The 18,494-nt window shown below is 39.3% G+C and overlaps 1 protein-coding gene across 1 annotated transcript in view; it reads left to right on the top strand.

Annotated features, from left to right (window-relative positions):
- Positions 1 to 14,906, top strand: part of ARHGAP28 (Rho GTPase activating protein 28) — a 72,741-nt gene extending 57,835 nt beyond the window's left edge. Inside the window, exons 8-15 of the mRNA XM_084216587.1 lie at positions 1,009 to 1,086; positions 4,293 to 4,455; positions 5,608 to 5,690; positions 8,617 to 8,814; positions 9,505 to 9,648; positions 11,753 to 11,907; positions 12,569 to 12,633; positions 14,460 to 14,906. Coding sequence (XP_084072713.1) covers positions 1,009 to 1,086; positions 4,293 to 4,455; positions 5,608 to 5,690; positions 8,617 to 8,814; positions 9,505 to 9,648; positions 11,753 to 11,907; positions 12,569 to 12,633; positions 14,460 to 14,551 — 978 coding nt within the window. The 3' untranslated portion in view covers positions 14,552 to 14,906. The remainder of the gene's footprint in view (positions 1 to 1,008; positions 1,087 to 4,292; positions 4,456 to 5,607; positions 5,691 to 8,616; positions 8,815 to 9,504; positions 9,649 to 11,752; positions 11,908 to 12,568; positions 12,634 to 14,459) is intronic.
- Positions 14,907 to 18,494: the final 3,588 nt, after the last annotated feature.

Raw genomic sequence — 18,494 nt, forward strand, 5'->3', positions numbered from 1 at the left:
GTGCAGAAGAGGCAGAGATGAGTTGTCTCGGTTGTTTTAATTTCACATTAATTCAAACCATAGCTATTACTTGGCTGCTGCTTGCAGAATGGAAGTGGTATCTTCTGATTGAGGTTTGTATGACAGGACAGTGGTATTTAAATGAGACATTTGGCCACACAGGGATACCCTGTGGATGTCTTGGAGGCAGGTACACAGACACAAGTACTTATGGAATTGCACAGATTTACACAGACTCAAAATGGCAACAGATTTCCTTGTAAATACTGACAAAAGAAAAAGTGTTGGGGAGTGTCAGACTGACACAGCTTGAGCATTTACATGACTTTGCCATTAGTTCCACTGCTAGCCTATCAAGATTACACTGAAAATTAGAAGAATCAAGGTTAGGGCAGGAAGCAGATCTGGTGGTGAAAATCCAGAGCTGTATGATTAAATGCTGGAATTTTTTTTCTCCTCAGTGTTCAAAATTATATAAAATCAAAGCTTTTTTTTTTTTTTAATAACCAATTGGAGTGGAAAGTTTAGTCCTCCATTCACAGAAATTTCAAAGTAAAATATCCTGGGATCGTTTTCTAATCAGGGTTCTCAGTTCCAAAAAACCTATGTTATCTATAGACCTTTCCATTGTGCCCCTTGGGGCACACTTAAACATTTCACAGAGGTTTTTTTCCTTCAAAACACCATTGTGTTTAAGCATAGCTGCTGTTTCATTAATGTATTTATGTGTTCATTGTTCTATAGCAGTGCCAACTCTCAAGTCAAGGGCAGAGGGGCCTATTGCATTAGCAGTTTTCTATACTCTGCATACTCCTTACTTCAGGAGCAGGACTGTGGAGACAAATTAGGCAGATTTATTTACGTGAGCTGGCTGGATTTCATTAGCTGATTCCATAGAAATGTATCTTTTCCAGATTAGTTTCAAGGATACCTAGATTGAAAAGAAAGTCAGGAGTATTCTTAAGCACTTCTGAGTATTTTCCTGGATTTTTTTGTCTCTTCTTTCAGCTGCTGCTCAAGCTTGAGGAAACAGGTTTGGAAACTGAAGGAATTCTACGGGTTCCTGGATCTGCCTCCAGAGTCAAGGTATACACTCAAACCAGTTTTCTGTCTTCTGCACTGCAGACCCTATGTAAAATAATACAGCATACACACAAATTCAGACTGCACATAAATTCTGTTCTGTGTAGTTCAGCATTCCTACTCCTGCCAGTGAAAGGTCAGGTTAGTTCCTGGGAACCAATAAATCACAGACCATTTGGTCTATTACTTTGATTTAGTTAACATTCTATATAAAGCACAGAGGATGTTGAAATGTGATTTTTTTTCCACAAAACTTTGAGACATCCTTTCAGTTTATCTCTGTCATCCAAAATTGCTGTGATCTTATCTCTGTTTTAATTTATTTCAGAAATGCAGAGTTCCTAAACTGAGTGAACATCAGATAAAGATCTTATTCTATGTAATTTTAACCTCTGTGTCATTTTATTTTTCACTTATCGTCTGTGATCTCGCAATTTCATGATCCAAGTGAGAGAAATTTGGCCTCTGTTCACTGCTGGCAGCCTGAAGTACTGCATTTTCACAGGCTATTTGTGGGCTATGAACACAGTATAATTGGCACCCAATAACCTGACACTGTGGGCCAGTAATATTTGCAATTGTTTCTCCAGACCAGCTTCATTCCAGGAGCTGGAGGAGGCAAATTAGAAAAACAAGACAGTTTTTGGTTGGTTGGGCTTTTTTCTGGGCTTAGTAGGGTCTATCTCTTTCCCAGATTTTTGGTTTTTTCTTTCTTTTCCTTTTCCTTAGGCTTCTTTTTTTATCTGGTTTAAGCAACACCTTACAGTGCATCCTACTCCCACTTTTTCATCCTCAAGGAAGCTAGTTTTGTGTTCCGAGGCAAGAAGTCTCAACATTGTGTGCAGCCACACAAATGATGGGGATTGCTAAACAACTGGGTGGGCTGAGGATCATAAAAAATGGCTGAAAAAGAAAAGCAGCATCACAGGAAACACACCAAAGATAGACAGGAGCATCCCAGCTCCTTCGACTCTGTGCATTGATAAAAGTCCCCAAAGCCTTGAAAAGTGCCTCATCTTGCAGTGGGGAGCTCCTAACTTGCCCTGTACTTTTCAGCTTACTCATTTTTTCATACAAATGATTGACTATTATTTCACACAGTCTCAAATTTTTCCAGTCTTTGCATGGAGATTACACAGCTGGGCTGTGCTCTAATTCAATTATTTTCATGTTCTTTGCATACACTGCACTGTGTCTTGTTCACTTCTTTTTCACAACCTGTATCCTGGGAGCTGCCATGAGGGATGACTTCATGTGCAACTCCTCTATAGTAGGGGGTAAGTTAAACTACCCATATAAAAGTTTTTAAATTATTTGAGTTTTGGTTTCATTTGAGTCTGCCCAACAAACCAATGAGCAAGGGAGAGATTTTTTCAAAGCAGATCCAGATTTTATCCTTCAAAAGTCTTCTTACATTATTATGACATTGGGACCTGAGGGCATTTCAACTTTATTTCAGTCTTGTTTGGAGAAAGAAAAGGCATATGGAAATGATTAAAGGTTGCTCCTCTGTGAAACAAAGACTAGAAGAAATGAATCCAAATTTTCCTCTGTAACAAAAGCTGCAGTAAACCAAAACTGTATCATAGTCTAGTGAAGGATCAGTCATGTTAAAAAAAATTGCAGCACATTGTTTAAAAGTATTAGATGCACACATAGATTCATGTATACAAGACAGGGAAGGGAGAGAATTGAGTGTATAAAATACATGCTTACCTGTGTGGAGATATATATATGTGTGTGTGTGTGTGTGTGTGTGTGTGTATAAAAAATGTTTATGTTTCCAAAATCTTGCAATCTGTTTTTGTGGCTTTTTCCTAGTTCTCAGCAGAAAAATGTGGAGTAGAATTCTGTCCTCTTGTGCTTTTGATGAGGTGAGGATTTCTGTTCCACATTTCCAGTGAGTTAGAGGAGAGAATTCAGTCTAGGTGTTCGTATTGATTATGTGCAAAGGATGTGAATACAGAGGAAGCTGAGATAGCCCAGATTAAAACCAGTAAAATGTGCCAGTCAAAATGAGACTGTAGCATTTTATGCCAAATCCTGACTTTCTACTTCCGTTTGTGCAGCCATTTCTACTTCATTATGTGTGACTGTACTTGATATGTAATTTCCTTCCATTCATGTGAGACGTGGCAAGCAGAATTCATTTCTAAAAGCTTTTCTGCCTGCCTGAATGGACTGAACTTTTTGCATAATATTAAAGTACAACTGACAAAATCATGACCCAAAACCAAATATTTTCTACAGATATATTTTGTCATAAATGGTCTCATAAAAAGCAGCAACAAACCTCCAATGGAGAGGACAGTGTTTGGTCAGTAGTGATTGTGAAAGCTGCATTATTTATGGGCGTCCTTATATTAAAAGACTGTCCTTCAATCTTCTTAACTCAACAATTTTTTGAGGAGCTTGCACTTTTTGAACGATGATCTGGGTTTGAAGCCAAATCCTGTTCCTCCTAGGAACCTTGCTGAGTATTTCCCTTTCACATACATGTTTTGAACACTGCCTAGTGACCCTCCAGACTTAACTGACCTCTGTTATGGAGCAGGATGCTGCCATTGGAGAGCAAGGGGATTAAATGGGAACCCAAAATGGTATCATCATCAATTCTATCTTAAAGGTCTCCTGTGTTTTTAGAGGCTTGGGGGGTTTTGTTTTGCATTAAGGTTTTTTCTGAGAGTAATGGTTTTGAATCTTTATTTTTCTACAATTTGACCAAATCTAACTATAATTATCTTAACATAAAACGTCCTTTCAAAGATGGTAAGACCTGAATTTAAAGCCATTTGCTCAAGGCCCATGGATTCAGAGTATCTAGCAATTCACTGGCAGTGAGGAAGAAACGCCACTCCTTTGTGACTTAAGGGTCAAAACCTCTGGAGAGTGTTTTAAACAAAAAGAAGAGCTGTGCTAACTGAGTTTTCTAGTTCTAAGACATTGCACAAAATGCCTTGCTATGAGGTGGTTCAGTTTGGCAGAAATCTAGCTATAGCAAACCAAATTTAGTCTGGGTTACCAAATATCTGCAGGAACTTGACTTGTTAGCCTGCTCTGAGCTCCACATGGCTGTCACTGGGTTAGGGCTGCTTTAGTTCAAGTACTGTACAAACCTGTCTGCTGCTTGTAATGGGGTTTCTGAAGTGATCACAAATTGCTGGATCAGCAGCAATGACTGAAGGCCAAATGTTTCTTTCATTTTTCAGAATCTCCATCAAGAACTTGAGGCAAAATTTTATGAAGACACTTTTGACTGGGACCAAGTACGAAATAATGATGCAGCGGGACTGCTAAAAATGTTCATAAGAGAACTCCCCAGCCCACTCTTCACAGTAGAATATCTGCCTGCATTCATCACACTCGTAGAAAGTATGTGGAAATGGAGTTAGTATGGACTGATAATATGATAAAATGAAAGAGTAGACATTACCATTTTTTTCTCTCTCTGAAGTATATAGAGAAAAGTCATGTAATTTTTTTCTCCCTCTGAAGTAGAGAGAAAAATAGACCCAGTGCTTTGCCTAAACATTTTAATTTTCTGCAAGGTTTTGTTTTCAAATGAGAAAGGTGTCTGCATTCAGCTAATTGCACAGGCTTGTTATGTGAACAAAACAACTGTTTAATGTAAAATCTGGAACCTGTGAGTAAACAGGGACTGAGTAATGACTTTCATATATAGACTCTGATTCATCTTAACTGTAGGTTTCACAAAAGAAAAATTCTGCAAGGTAAACTTAAATCACTGTCTTTTATCTACTGGACCTGTTTTATTTATGTTTACGTTGAGGTCAGACCATTAATACAGAGATATGTGTGAGCACAGAAAGGTTCGGGCAGCTGGGCTTTGTTTTCGGTGTACATACACCCTCTCAATCTCAGTACATTTTGTTCATTTCTCTTCCAAGAAAAATGCAATTGTACCTTGCCATACCTATGACTTCACTGTAAAGTCACTTGAGCCAGGACAGACTGAAAGTCTCAGGATGGTGAATTTATTAGCAAATTGGTACAGAAAACTGAGGATCTTTACATAAAGTTGTCAGTGTCTCCATGAGTAGCTTAAAGGGCATAAGGAGGTGACCTCTCTCCATAAACTTCACATAGCTGAGTGTGCATGGACTCCTTATGAGTCCAGGCTACATGCAGTTACAATGGCTCAGCAGTTTGGAGAAGACTGACCAGGAGATGTCTGTGCAGAATAAAGTGACCTTATTCCCTACAACAAATACACAGATATCTTAGAGAAACTAGCTAGTACTAAAAAATACTGGATTGTTACTACATAGACAGGATTTTATAGCACCTTGTGTCCCCGTGGGACAAAGATCCAAGATGATGAGGGAAAAGCCACTCATTAAGGTGATTTTTTATTTGGGGAAAAGTGTATGGTTAATCAACACCTAAGCATGCTAGTCTCAACCAGGCCCTAGCTGTTATGTCTAGAACTGCTGACACACAAGGTTTTTAGAACAAACCAATTGCAGCTGGGATTTCAAAAGCATTAATTATTCATGTCCCTAGAAATCTCCAAGATCAAGTTACAACTACAAGCTTTGCATCTGTTGATCATGCTGATGCCTGAAGCCAACAGAGACACAGCCAAGGTAAGTTCTCCATTTGCTATCACCTGCCATGTGTGGTGCCTTTGACTTTTAAATGAGAGACTCATTTTTTTCAGATGCTACACTAGGAAAGTATTCGTCTGTGTCTCTGATGACTTCCCTGAAAAGATGTTCAAATTTCCTGGCTGTCATTTCTTTTGCAAGCTATTAAGAACTAGTTGCAGGGATATGCAGCTGCTGGATCTCAGGCACCATTTTTATGGAGCACTCATTTCAAAGAGGCATATTCCTCACTTAGGCTGGACAAAGGAGGTCCAGTTCTGTATTCTGGATTTTCTGTGTAACTGAAATTCTCCAGGAGGAATTTAAAAGAGAAGCTGTAGGAGCTTGCCTCGTGCACTCTTGGTACTGGAAGGGCTTTCAGTCTGGATCAGACTGCAGCATGTAGTCCAAAGTAAAAGTGTGCATCTGTAGTACAGATGTCAGGAGCTCATCCTCAGCTGGCTTGCCTTACAAACCCATGCCCACCACCATGTCCTACTGCCTGATACAAACACTGTGGCTACAAGAATTCTGGATGCTTGGCAGCTCCCAGATCTGACTGCAGCTGTGTCCTGTCCCTAAGAGACACTGGTTGCATCTTTGGGCCTCTTTCTACACCAAGGAAACCTGAGTGAACGAGCTGCCTGGGAACCTCCAGACATTCCACCAAGTCCCCTGCTCCTCAGGACCATGCAGGTCTCCCACGTCTGAAAGCCTTTCACTAGTCAGTTTAGATACAACCTTATGAGTTCAGGTGCCTTCTTCACCTGAATTTATTTATACAGTAACAAGGGACAAGACCAACAACTGTCTTCAAAGTACCTGAAGGTCTACTAGTGCTCTGTAAAGAATGGGGGCTGTTTCTGCTACCAAAGTTCATTTGGGTATAGAGCTGCATATGTAAAACACATGATAGAGAAGTAGTGTTAATTATTACTCTATTATTAATTAGGCTTCTGTACAAAAATATAAGTGATGAAAAACTCTACGCAGCTCCACATCTCTTGTCTCTAATGAGGTTTTAGAAACTTCTCCAGCACAGTTTTATAATTCTTGGGTTTGTAAAAATGTTTTAATTGCTATGTCAGGGTACAAGGACAGTGGTTTTAATGGGATGGTTTTCATGGTTTAACCAAGAGGCTGCTAATACCTGTCATGGTTTAATCCTAGCCAGCAACCAAGCATATGCAGCTTCTCATTCACTCCCCCATCAGTGGGATGAGGGAAAGAATAAGAAGTATAAAAGCTGGAAAATTAATGAGTTGAGATAGATGTAATTTAATAGGAAAACAAAGGCTGTTCATGAAAGCAGAGCCAACAAAGGAGCTCACTTCCCATGGGCAGGCAGGCGTTCAGCCATCAGCAGGGGAGCAGGGCTTGATCTCATTCATGTAACAGTTACTTGGGAAGACAAATGCCATCACTCCAAAAGTCTTCCCCTTCCTTCATCTTCCTCCCACCTTTTTACACTGAGCATGATGTCCCATTGTCTGGAATATCCCTTTGGTCACCTGTCCTGGCCGTGTTTCCTCCTGATTTTTCATGCATCTCAGCAGTGTGGCACAATGAAAATCAGAAGAGGCCTTGGCTCTAAGCAAGTCCTAATCAGCAATAACAAAAAATCTATATTACAAACACTGTGTTCAGCACAAGTCCCAGACATAACCCCACACCAGTCAGCATGAAGAAAATTAACTCCACTGCATCTAAAGCCCAATACACCACTACACAGCTATTCCTTCATTCCTCCCCCCTCCCAGTGGGATGGGTGAGAAAATCTAAAAAAAAAGAGTAAAATCCATGGGTTGAGACAATTGGGTTGACAACAGTTTAATAGGACAGAAATGAATGGGGAAATAATAATGATTAATTAATTAGAACACACAAAACAAGTGGTGCACAATGCAGTTTTTCACCACTCAGTGACTGATGCCCAGCCAGTTCTTGAGTAGTGGGCCAAGACCAGTTTTCCCCACAGTTTAGATACTGGGCACAATGCCATATAGTATGGAATATCCCTTGGGAGTCAGCTGTCCAGGCTGTGTCCCCTCCCAGGTCCTCGTGCAGCCCCAGCCCCCTTGCTGGCAGTGCAGCATGAGAATTTAAAGATTACACTTGACTAAGTGTAAACACTGCTTAGCAACAGCTAAAACATCAGTGTGTTATCAACATTATTCTTATCCTAAATCCAAAACACAGCCCTGTAGCAGATACAAGGAAGAAAATTAACTCTATCCCAGCTGAAACCAGAACAATATTGCAGAAGGACTCATTGGTAGACCCCAACTCTAACCACAGCTGCAGTCTGTGCTATTTAATCATTCAAGCGAAATTCTGAATAAACTACCCAAAAGGGGAAATTAATTTCCTTGTACTCTGCCAAGCATGTTCAGAAGTAATGTCAATGAACAACCACTTAGTTCTTCTTGCTTTTGTTATCCCAGAATAAAGGTTTGAGGTTTGCTGGCAGAAATTTCAGGTTGTATTACATGTGGGACTGGTGCAGATTTGGAGAGACTAATCACCCCAAGTGACTGTGACATAAAAAGCATTGGTTAGATACATCAAAATGGACACTTGGTAATCTAATCTATGAAGAAAGTAACTATTCCCTTGCAACACATGTACATCTTACCTCTTGTATAGGATTCAGAGCCCTACTGTAGACACTGTATTTGCCTTATAAATTTGGGATTATGGTCTAAGTGATAGATAATTTATTAATGTGTGTTTTGATAACATTAACTATAGCTCTGTGGTTGACACTGGTTGTTGTAACAACAAATATCAGAGTAATCCAAATACTATGAAAAAAACCCTAAATTTCACTTCCAAGTACAAATGTAGCAGCCAGACATGTGCATTTGAAAATGCCGCATTTCAAAAATAAATTATTTCCTGAGATTAAACAAGTATTTTTTTCCAGGCCTTTCTTCAGTTTCTGAAGAAGGTGGTTGCTAATGAAGGGAAAAACAAGATGAATTTGTGGAATGTGTCTATGATTGTTGCACCAAACCTCTTCATCTACAAAGGGAAACGTGCAAACCAGCAAGAAATGCAAGCAGCCGCCACCACCGCGCACATTGTGCGGCTTTTAATCCGGTACCAGGACATCCTGTGGACTGTGAGTAGTGCTGGTTCCCCCTTGATGGTCCCATTTCAGTGCAGGAATTTGCTATATGCAGGTCATGAGCAGAAATGAGAATAAACGGACCTTCCAAGGAGAAACAGTTTCTTTGGAAACTGACTGGAGTCTTCCATGTCTAGAATGAGGGACCCTGGCAGATATTTCTGGATTGAGAGCTACCTTACTTATCTAAGACATCTGCTTTAGCATCATTTGCCTTCTGGAAGTCCCTCTCCCAGACCCTTGTTTATATAGAGTGATGCATAGAAGAATGGTTTCATCTGGATGTACTTGAATGTGATTCGATGTCTGTTTAAAGTCCAGCCCACAAAAAAATGGGACAAAAGTGTGTACAGCTTTCTGGGCTTCTGAAGGTTGGCCCGAAGATATTGACAGTCTCAGCTTGTTTGCTGACAACAGAGGGAGAGTATAATGAGGGTTGCAAAGACTACTTCTTAATAAAGTTCCTGCAGCTGAAAACATCACTTCAAAGTTTCGCGTGGCATGAAAGATGGCCAACAATTTCACCAAAGGAATAACTGTAGGTTGTTAGAGGAAGCTACTGATTGCATGTATCTTCTAGGAATAAGCACAGTTTATGCTGCCTAGAATTTGGTGCCCTTCTACAGACCCAACACACTGGGGAAAAATTACTGTATATTCTCAGATCTGGTTTCCTCCTTCTAGGTCCCATCCTTCCTGATTTCCCAAGTGAGAAAAATGAATGAGGCAGCAATGAACAACAGCAAGAGACAGCTGATGTTTGACAAAGGAGTGAGAAAACTTCTGAGGAGAAAGACCATGGAACGGGAGAGACCTGAAAGACCAGAGGTGTGATAAAAAGATGCAGATTTCAAAGGCAGCTTTAAACAGCCTGCCTCCTTTATCTCATGAAAGATTCTGGGTGTGGGGAGGAAGTTTTGCCATACAAAACAAGCTGATTTGAGAATTATCTTGAATTTCAATTTTCTAGAAAGGTGTGCTTCCCAGTCTAACACTCTGATAAGACAAAGTTTTGGGAATTGATTGAGAAAAGGTAAGGAAGGCAGAATGATTTCCAGCAGCCAAAGCTGCCAAGCTGTTTTTTGACCTGTTCCATAAGAAATGTTTGTATGTGGACTGTCCCTGACAGCAGTGATTTGTAGATACTCAACAAATACATGGATCTGTAGCTGAGTAGAAGGATGGTCCATGTTAGGATTAATTGCATTTATCCATGTCCTGGTACAGGCCACTTGATACTCTTTTTGCAAGCTTTAGTCTTACAGCTTTGCACTGATTTTGTATGCAGAGAGAAAATACAGTTTGCCTACCATAGACACCTAAACTGTGCCTAAATGTGCCCTGTGAAGTAGATGGGGTTGTTATTCCCTGTATAGTCAGAGGAGAGAGGTGGACACTTTTGAGGATTTCCAGGGCTCCAGAAGTTTGGACTTAAGAAAATCTGATAGAAAAACCTTTCTTTGAAGGTCTTAAAGCTGCCAGTTTTTATCTACGGCCTAGAAGCTTACTTGGGGTATCCTGCTTTGATAGGCAACTAAAACTATCTTACATATTAGGTGCAACATAAATTTGGGCAACAAGACATGTTGTGTCTCTATGCACAACATACACAGTCCCTATAGCAACTTACATGTACTTCCATGTAGTAACTGATAACCTGGAGAGGAAGTATTTAAGAGTCTTCCATTAATGTTTAAAATAATGAAGGCTGGTGAATTGTAGGAGAAGTAATCACAGAAATAGTAAAGGATTCAATAGTCATTGAAGAATAGTCTTGAAGAACAAAAGAAAAGACAAATTAGGAAGGAATGATATCACAAGGTTATGAGAAATAGAAAATGAGCCACCAGTACAGACAAGAGAAAAAATGCAAAAGTAATGCATGGGGGAAAATGTAGAAAGATAAATGATATGTATGAATGGTGAATACATTCTAATTCACCTTTCTCAAGAATTTGCCAGCACTGACTGAAGTATTTTAGGTAGGGTAGGGCATACATTGGTGCTGCAGATGAAGATAGAGATGTTTGTTTAAAATGGCAGTGTAGACTACTGTGCTGCAAAGTTAATTTCAGCCTGGGACGAACACAGATAGACTCCTTCTCTGAGGAGAGTCAATTACTGAAGTCATTGCACCTTTGGGAAGACAAGTCCATTGATCGGAGTAATTGGCTTTACATCTAATAAAAATGAGGGTAGCCATGGCAAGGAGCTGAAATATGAAGGGTAAATTGGAGGCAGACTCTGTTTGGATAACTGAGTTTAATGTTGAGAGCACTTAACGCAATCCCCAGGTCTCAGATGTTCTAAATTACACAGAGACAGAGACTGGAGAGACTATTGTGTTCTGGTCAGCATGGTATTAACTGGATTAGAACTGGAATGCAAACCTTGCTAATTGATTTATCCACCATTAATCATGGAAGAGTGCATAAACTTCATAGATGATCATTTGAACCCTACACAAGGTCAAATTTCAAATTAACAGAAACCATATGGTACTTGATGTTTTACTGTACACACACTTCAATCTGGTTGAAGTTATAGGAAGCAGAAACAGAGAACTGGATTTTTATGCCTCAGGAGAATTCCATCTTTAGAAGGAAAACCAGATATTCTTAATAATTTTTATGTTTTTAAATAAGCAGTTGGTTCACTGCCCAATGTTAACAGAAATAAGTTAAAGTTACAATTCAAGGGCTTTACCCTGTGTGCATTTATGTGCTCCTTACCAAAGAGTTTGTGTCTTTGTGTTGTATCGGATTTGTGTCTACAAATTTGCATTTGTATGACTGTAAATGTCTTTTGAATAGCCAAGAGAATGCAGGACAGTGAGTTTTGCAGGCAACCTCAAATGAGGTTGCAGAACTGCTTCCAAATTGAGCTAGAGCAATATTTGCCTTAGACTTACTCTATTGATTATTGATTTTAGGGAGCTGTCACTTTCCCTCCATACTTGCAGTCTGACATACCCGAGGGGGTGATAAGAGTTTATGCTCCACTGCATTCAAAAGTCTCTATGGCAATTCAACTCAACAGCCAAACAAAAGCCAAAGACATCCTGGCTCGATTCCACTGTGAAAACAGGTGGGTAAAGCAGAACATTTTGTTTTTCCTGAACAACAATGTCAGAACTATAAATGAATAGATTGCTCCCTCTTCAAAGATTCATTGTGTTACAATAACTCTTTTTTTAATCTAAAAGTGATAATTTATGGTTATGTCAATCAAAGAAATTTTAACCGCTTATCTTACTCTTTTTATTTTACTTAATAATTGGCTCCTATACAGAATCAATCTGCCCTCCCGTACACCACTACTAAAAATGTACATTAAACATGTATTTTATAGACTTGCCACATAGAGAACCCAAAGGGCTTGTTTTACATCTATCCATAAGTCTAAAATGTTTTTATTTCTGTAAGGTAATAATTATTAACAGCTATGGGAAATGGTAAATTGCGTCTGAAAGTCTTTTCTACAAAGTCTTCCCATGTTACGACATAATTCTGTTCTTTGAATAAATAATATAAAATAAATAATATAGAAGGTTTGGTTGATTGCGATGCAGTAATCTACCTCTGTGGCAGATTCATTATTCTGTAGTGGTCCATTTGGTAGAAGTTGTTGGTTTTGATAAGGCAGTTCACAGGGGAAAAAATATCAAACTTTAGCTTACCATAGATGGTGGGTGATAAGGTCGTGGTTATAACAGAAGGACAAACTGAAAGGTTTTTTTCCATCCTAGCCGTGGATCATCACAGAATGTGAGAGGCCAGATCCAAAGTTTACATGAAATTGGAGGAAATATAGGTAGGTCTCAATTTTGAAAATTAATTCTCAATGTCCTTAACCTCCTAAAATACCTCAGGGCAGCACTGTTTTGACAGAGCTGGGTCTCTCCTACCCTCCAGTCCATTTGGAGGAAAGGAACCTGACCCAAAAGCTGTTAGAGTCCATGTCATCATTTATTCCAACTCCAGAGTGACAGGAGGGGTACCCCACAGGAGAGAATGAACCCGGCGGCTGGGTCTCAGCAGCACTTCTCACAGTCGTGCCAAATTCATCTGACCTTTTGCTCACCTCTCTCACTCTTGTAACTGAGCATTTCATGGTTAAGAGATCCTTAGTCTTCCTCTTGCAAGCACATTCCACCTGGCTGTTAAGCATTTTTCCAAGACCTCTTTCTTTCTGACTGTATGTAAGTGTTAGCCTCTCGCAAATAAAGACCCACAGAATTGTGAATTCAGCCCCTGCACCTATGGATGTTCTATACTCACTCTAATCTCTGTGCTTTATTTAGTTTGCAAATTCCTTGCAATAGGGTTTTTGTATCCTGTTTCATGCATGACACTTCTTATAACAACAACAGTGGCCCACAAGTTTCTCGCCTAAAGGTCAAAAAACATATTTTAATTTGATATTACACAATCCTTTCACCTCTTACTGTCTCCTTTCTCTGTTCATGCCAAAATTCTGGATGCTGTGTTGGAGTCAGTTGTGAATTATCTGATTAGAGTATTCCTTATTTCTTCTAGATTCAGTTCTAAAGACTTTCTGTAAAGTTACTAGAAAACAGAACAGACTTACTTCAGGAGCAATCAGGAATCAGTCTTTATTACTGATGATAACAAAAAACTAAATTGGATTAGTGATTTGTTTTGCCTGTCCAAACAGGATGACCAACTGATGCTAAAACAGAAAAATTATCCTAAAGACCTTGTGAAACAATCCCAAATATTCCTACCATGGTCTTCCAAAAAATTGGAACACTTAATTTGCATCTTCATTTAAAATCACTTTTATAGTCCTAGATCCTTCAGGGTACCTTAGTCTGCTGATTATGCATTAATTCATTTATATTGCTTTCACTTGAATAAAATCATTAGGACCCCAGTGACCTTATAAGTAACCGTACAAAAATTTTACCATAACCTTGTGTCACAGCAAAGTAACCTTACCAATGAAATTACTTCATTATCCCATGTAAATGCAATATAGTCCAACAAATCAACTTAACTCTAGAATTTATTGCCTTATTACTCAACTAAGAGGCACAAAATCCTCATTCAGGCAAAGGCAGCCACAACTTCCCAATCACCAGCTAATGAAACAGCCGGAGTGCAGAGGATTTTTTTTTTTAACCAGCAAATTGGCAACTCCCAAAAACCTTGTTAGAGTCCCTGCATTTCTTTCCAACATCCTACTGTATGGGAACACATTGTTTACAGAGCTACTTTTTCAGCATTTAAAAATAGTGTAGAAGTCAGAGAGTTGTAATTCCAGCACAGTAAATCCACAGAAATAAAACCCCCCATACTGCAGCATTTACACTAACAGTTATTGATGCTTCTGAAGAGGCCATATTCACCATTTGACTAAATGTCTTTTGCATTACTCAGTGTAATGCAGGACATCCTGCTGGAAGTGGCAGTAAATTCATGACTGTCAAGAGACTAAAAGCACTGGCAAATTTACCAAAGGCCCTCTCTGCATCCAGCAAGATGTTAGCTGGATGGACACACCAAACTGGGCTTGCTGTGTGCAGGTCAGAGAAACATTCAAGGACATTTTAACACAGCGCTGTCCCTGTGTACTCAGAGCATCTTATGATTCATGGCTGACAATTTCCTTTTCAGGTCAGCACTGTTTGGATCCAGATGCGTTCATGCTAGATGTCTACCGTGCAAATCCTCAGGCAGAATGGGTGATAAAACCAAAAGCCAGCTGAAGCAGAAGGCAGCAGCATACTGGGCAAAAGCCAAATGGACAAGAGTGATGCCTGTCATTTTAAGCAGCTCTTGCAGAGACATAACAAAATGGTATCCACAGGACATCACTCCTTCCTACTGTACTGTCCAACTGATGGTCGGCACATAGGACTTTTGGTATTTCAGCTTCCAAGCCATCAGAAAAATATCACATTAGTTATGCTTTCACATGGATTACACTTGTGCCAGTTGGCCCAGGAGGTGAGGAGGGCAGACCAAGGTACGGTGTTCGTTTCCTGACCTGGTGTTAGAACAATTTTTGGAAATAATGCAGTGGCATCAGATGAATGAAACACTACTGACCACAGCATGACACAGAAGCATGACAGACGTTGGAGAAGGGAAGGTGTCTGTCAGGCATGGAAGGCAGGAGCTCAACATCCAGCAGTGCCAGACAGCTGTGTGAAAACCAAACCTTTGTCCTGGAAGTAAACCCATACAGTGTGTGTTACTGCAATGCTTGTGTCTCTCAGTCACTCCTCATGAGTACCTGATGCTGGGGGAGGGAGGCAGGAGGAGGAACTACAGACAGCTGTACTGCTCAGTGTACATACCACTGTATATCTCACTACCAGTCTTCCAAAATCATCTCTCTGGATCCCTCAGCTGTGTGCAATTGTACTGCCACAAACCACGCTCCCCTCCCTTCCCCTTTCACACAAGTTTCAGGAGATAAAGGCTAGGTGAGGAGGGGCATATGCCCCTAGCTCTGCCTTTTACTTGATACTCTCAGAATTAAATCTGTGTAATGCCAGACTATGAGATGTGTTAATGGTGCCACTTACAGTCATCACCTTTTTTCGTTAAACATTATAGTTTCTAATTCTTTTTATTTTGTTTATTTTAGCTTTAATATGTAAGCAATTTTTATACTCTTCAGCTGCATCAACAAGAGAGATCTTTGTTCAGGTCTTGTATAATACAGCACGGAGAAGAAACAGGGCTTCCAATGAGAAAAGGGATTTAATAATTTACACATTAGGTCTTTAAAACCATAGCCAGTCTAGGCCCAGTTGTGCTGGGGGTTTTACAAATATATAGCAAATTGCAGCTGGCATGCAGTCTAAGCAAACACACAGGCTGACAACAGAATAGCGGGCTGCCACTGAATTGAGAATGTCAGATAGGACGTCTTGTTTGGAGCTAGTCACAAGAGCAAGCAGTGCTCAGTCATCTCACTTTGGGCTGTACTAAACTAAGAGGTTTGTTGAGTAAGGAAATCACAAATCTCTGGAAAAGAGCAACTATTTTTTTTTATCTGTGTCGTATGCAATAATTGGGAACCAATGCCTTCAACTGCACTGCAATGTCCCCATCGTTGTTGCACAATGAAACCACCCCCCAGCCTGAGCAGTGATTTTTGTTCCTAATCTGGACACAGGGACAAGGCAGAAGCTCTGTTTATTACACAGCAACTTAAAAGCACTCTGAACCAAGTCCTCCAAGTGAACTAGAGGCGAATAAAGTCTGCTGTCCTGCAGAGAAAGCCTGTAACTTGTGATGCTCTGCTGAAGCTGTGCAATGAGGATCTGAACCAGAAACAGACCCTCTAAAATGTGTCAAGTTGATTGTGTTCTCCAGTAGTTAACTTACATTGTTAGTGGTCAGTGAAAGAAATCATCATTGTATCAGTAACTTTACCAGCAACAATAATGTCTACAGAGGACAGATCCTGTCTTCTTTCTTATCTTCTTGATAAAAAATGATAAAAAAATTAGCAACATTTTCTTTAGAACAGTGACATTTTTAACTTTCTGGGGTTTTTTGGTGCATTTTTTGTTTTGTTTTTGTTTGGGGGTTTTGGGTTTTTTGTATGTTTTTTTTTTGTTGTTGTTCTTGTTTGTTTGGGTTTTTTTTGTTTTCTTTTGTTTTTCCTTTTTCTTCTTAACACTAAAGGAGACACAGTTGCAGCCAGGAAAAAGCCAGGACAATTGTATTATAAAATACACTCCTTATTTTGAAAACTATTTATTTTAAGTATACAAGAGATAGTAGGTCTGTGGCTTGTTTATAGGACTAAGCATAAACTTTTTGTCTTGTGCTTTGCTCCCGATACCCTTTAGTTCCCTCTGCGGCAACGGACAGCTCTTTGTGCTTATGCTGCCCTTGAATGTCAGCTGTAAAGCAGGACTAGTACTTAAAGCAGGACTAGTACTTTCCATATAAAGGCAACATGAGAATTAGTTGAGTTAAATTCTACTCTCAGATGTAGCCAAGCAATTCCTTGTGCAGATCAGGAGTAATGAACATCCATCTGGGAAGAACAAACTCAGCAAAGGCTTTTATATGTGGAAAGTGGTTTGAATATAAAGAGAATCAGATAAATGCTAAGCATCCTTGTATCTATAGCCAACTGAAAGGCATTCTGTGATTATACAGAAAGCCTAAACATTAATAAAGTCATTTGAAGTGTCATAGCAAATGAGCTAACTTCCTACAATACTTTCAGACAATACATTTACCTTCTCCATCTTGCCCACTCACTTCACTCTGTGTTCTCAATGGCTGTGCAAGGGAAAGGACAGAGCAGCCCTGTGTTCATGCTGCAACTTGCTCAGCATGTTCTGGACCTCATCAATGTTATTTCTATTTGAAATAGATTTCCCTGCATTCTGTGTAGAATACCAGGGCGTTTTGGAAGACTTTCACCACTTCCCAACTTAGGAAAGTCAAATATGATGTCGTAAAATCCACCCTGTGAATTCTTGTTTTATGCTGAAACTGCCTATAACTTTGTAAGACGTGCATATTAGCAGATGAACTAGATTCTACATAGAGTGGCCAAATACCTCCTGTCTCTGAAAAAGAATGTCAGGACTCTCTTTTGATACAAATGGCCCTAATGACCTATGTGTAGTGGTTAATACTGTTCCACATTAAGTTGTTTTATATTGTTTTGGTACACTAACTTGATTTAACATGCAGCAGACAAATGGAACAAGCTCATTGGCATTTTGAAATATGAGGTTTCAGCTTTAGGTCTTATATTTCAAGATGCTGGTGGAGGCATGAGGAATTTTGTTTCTCCTAACAGAAGCTGAAGTCAAAACTAAGTTGCAAGAGGATTGTCACCTAAAAAAAAGTAACATATGTGGAAAGCCATTAGTAAGAAAGTGGTAGCAAGCAAAGAGAAATTTAGTGAAATTCCAAAGATGCCTCACTTATTTATATAATCCATGGTTCTACAAGGACAGCATTTTGCATATCAACACATAGAGAGGGAGTATTGTAAAAAACAGGTGTTGCAAAACAGACTGGAATGCTTTAACCTGTATATGCAGCGAATGTCATTAGAAAGTGTGCGTGTGTGCAAATGTGTCTGTGTCCATGTATAATATTAACTACCTCACTCTACGTTTTCCAGGAAAAATATTTTGGCTTAGACATTTACTACTTAATCTAGTATCAGTTTCACATTAATGCTGACAAAGTATTTCTTTTTGTATGAGGCAAGATTTGAAATTACAAAAAAAATCTAGTAAAATACGTATTTCAGGATATGGATGAAATTTTATCCAAAACATGTTGCCTAAATTATGCTTGTAATGTGAACCTTGTGAGATCAGATGTTGGGGTTAATAGACAATGAATACAAACACACAGTGTTTCATTTTTATTTTTCAGTGGGTTTCTATTCATGTGTGTCTTCTCTGGAAAATAATACAATGCCACTAATCAAAGTGAAGTGTTTGTATGTACGTTTCCCTTACAATCCTCATTATGTTATGTGTTTTGTTGAAGTATGCCAACATATAAGTGTATTTGTACAGCAGCGTGTCCACTGTATTGTATCCATGTCAAAAATAAAAACAATACAACAAAGCCAGCTCTTCAAATCTAAGCACGTGTATTTGGGATAGAAGCAGGGGGCAGAAAAGCAACTTAAAAACTTCTAAAAGCAAC

Source organism: Fringilla coelebs, assembly GCF_963513975.1.
Source record: "Fringilla coelebs genome assembly, chromosome: 1".
Classification (NCBI taxonomy): domain Eukaryota; kingdom Metazoa; phylum Chordata; class Aves; order Passeriformes; family Fringillidae; genus Fringilla; species Fringilla coelebs.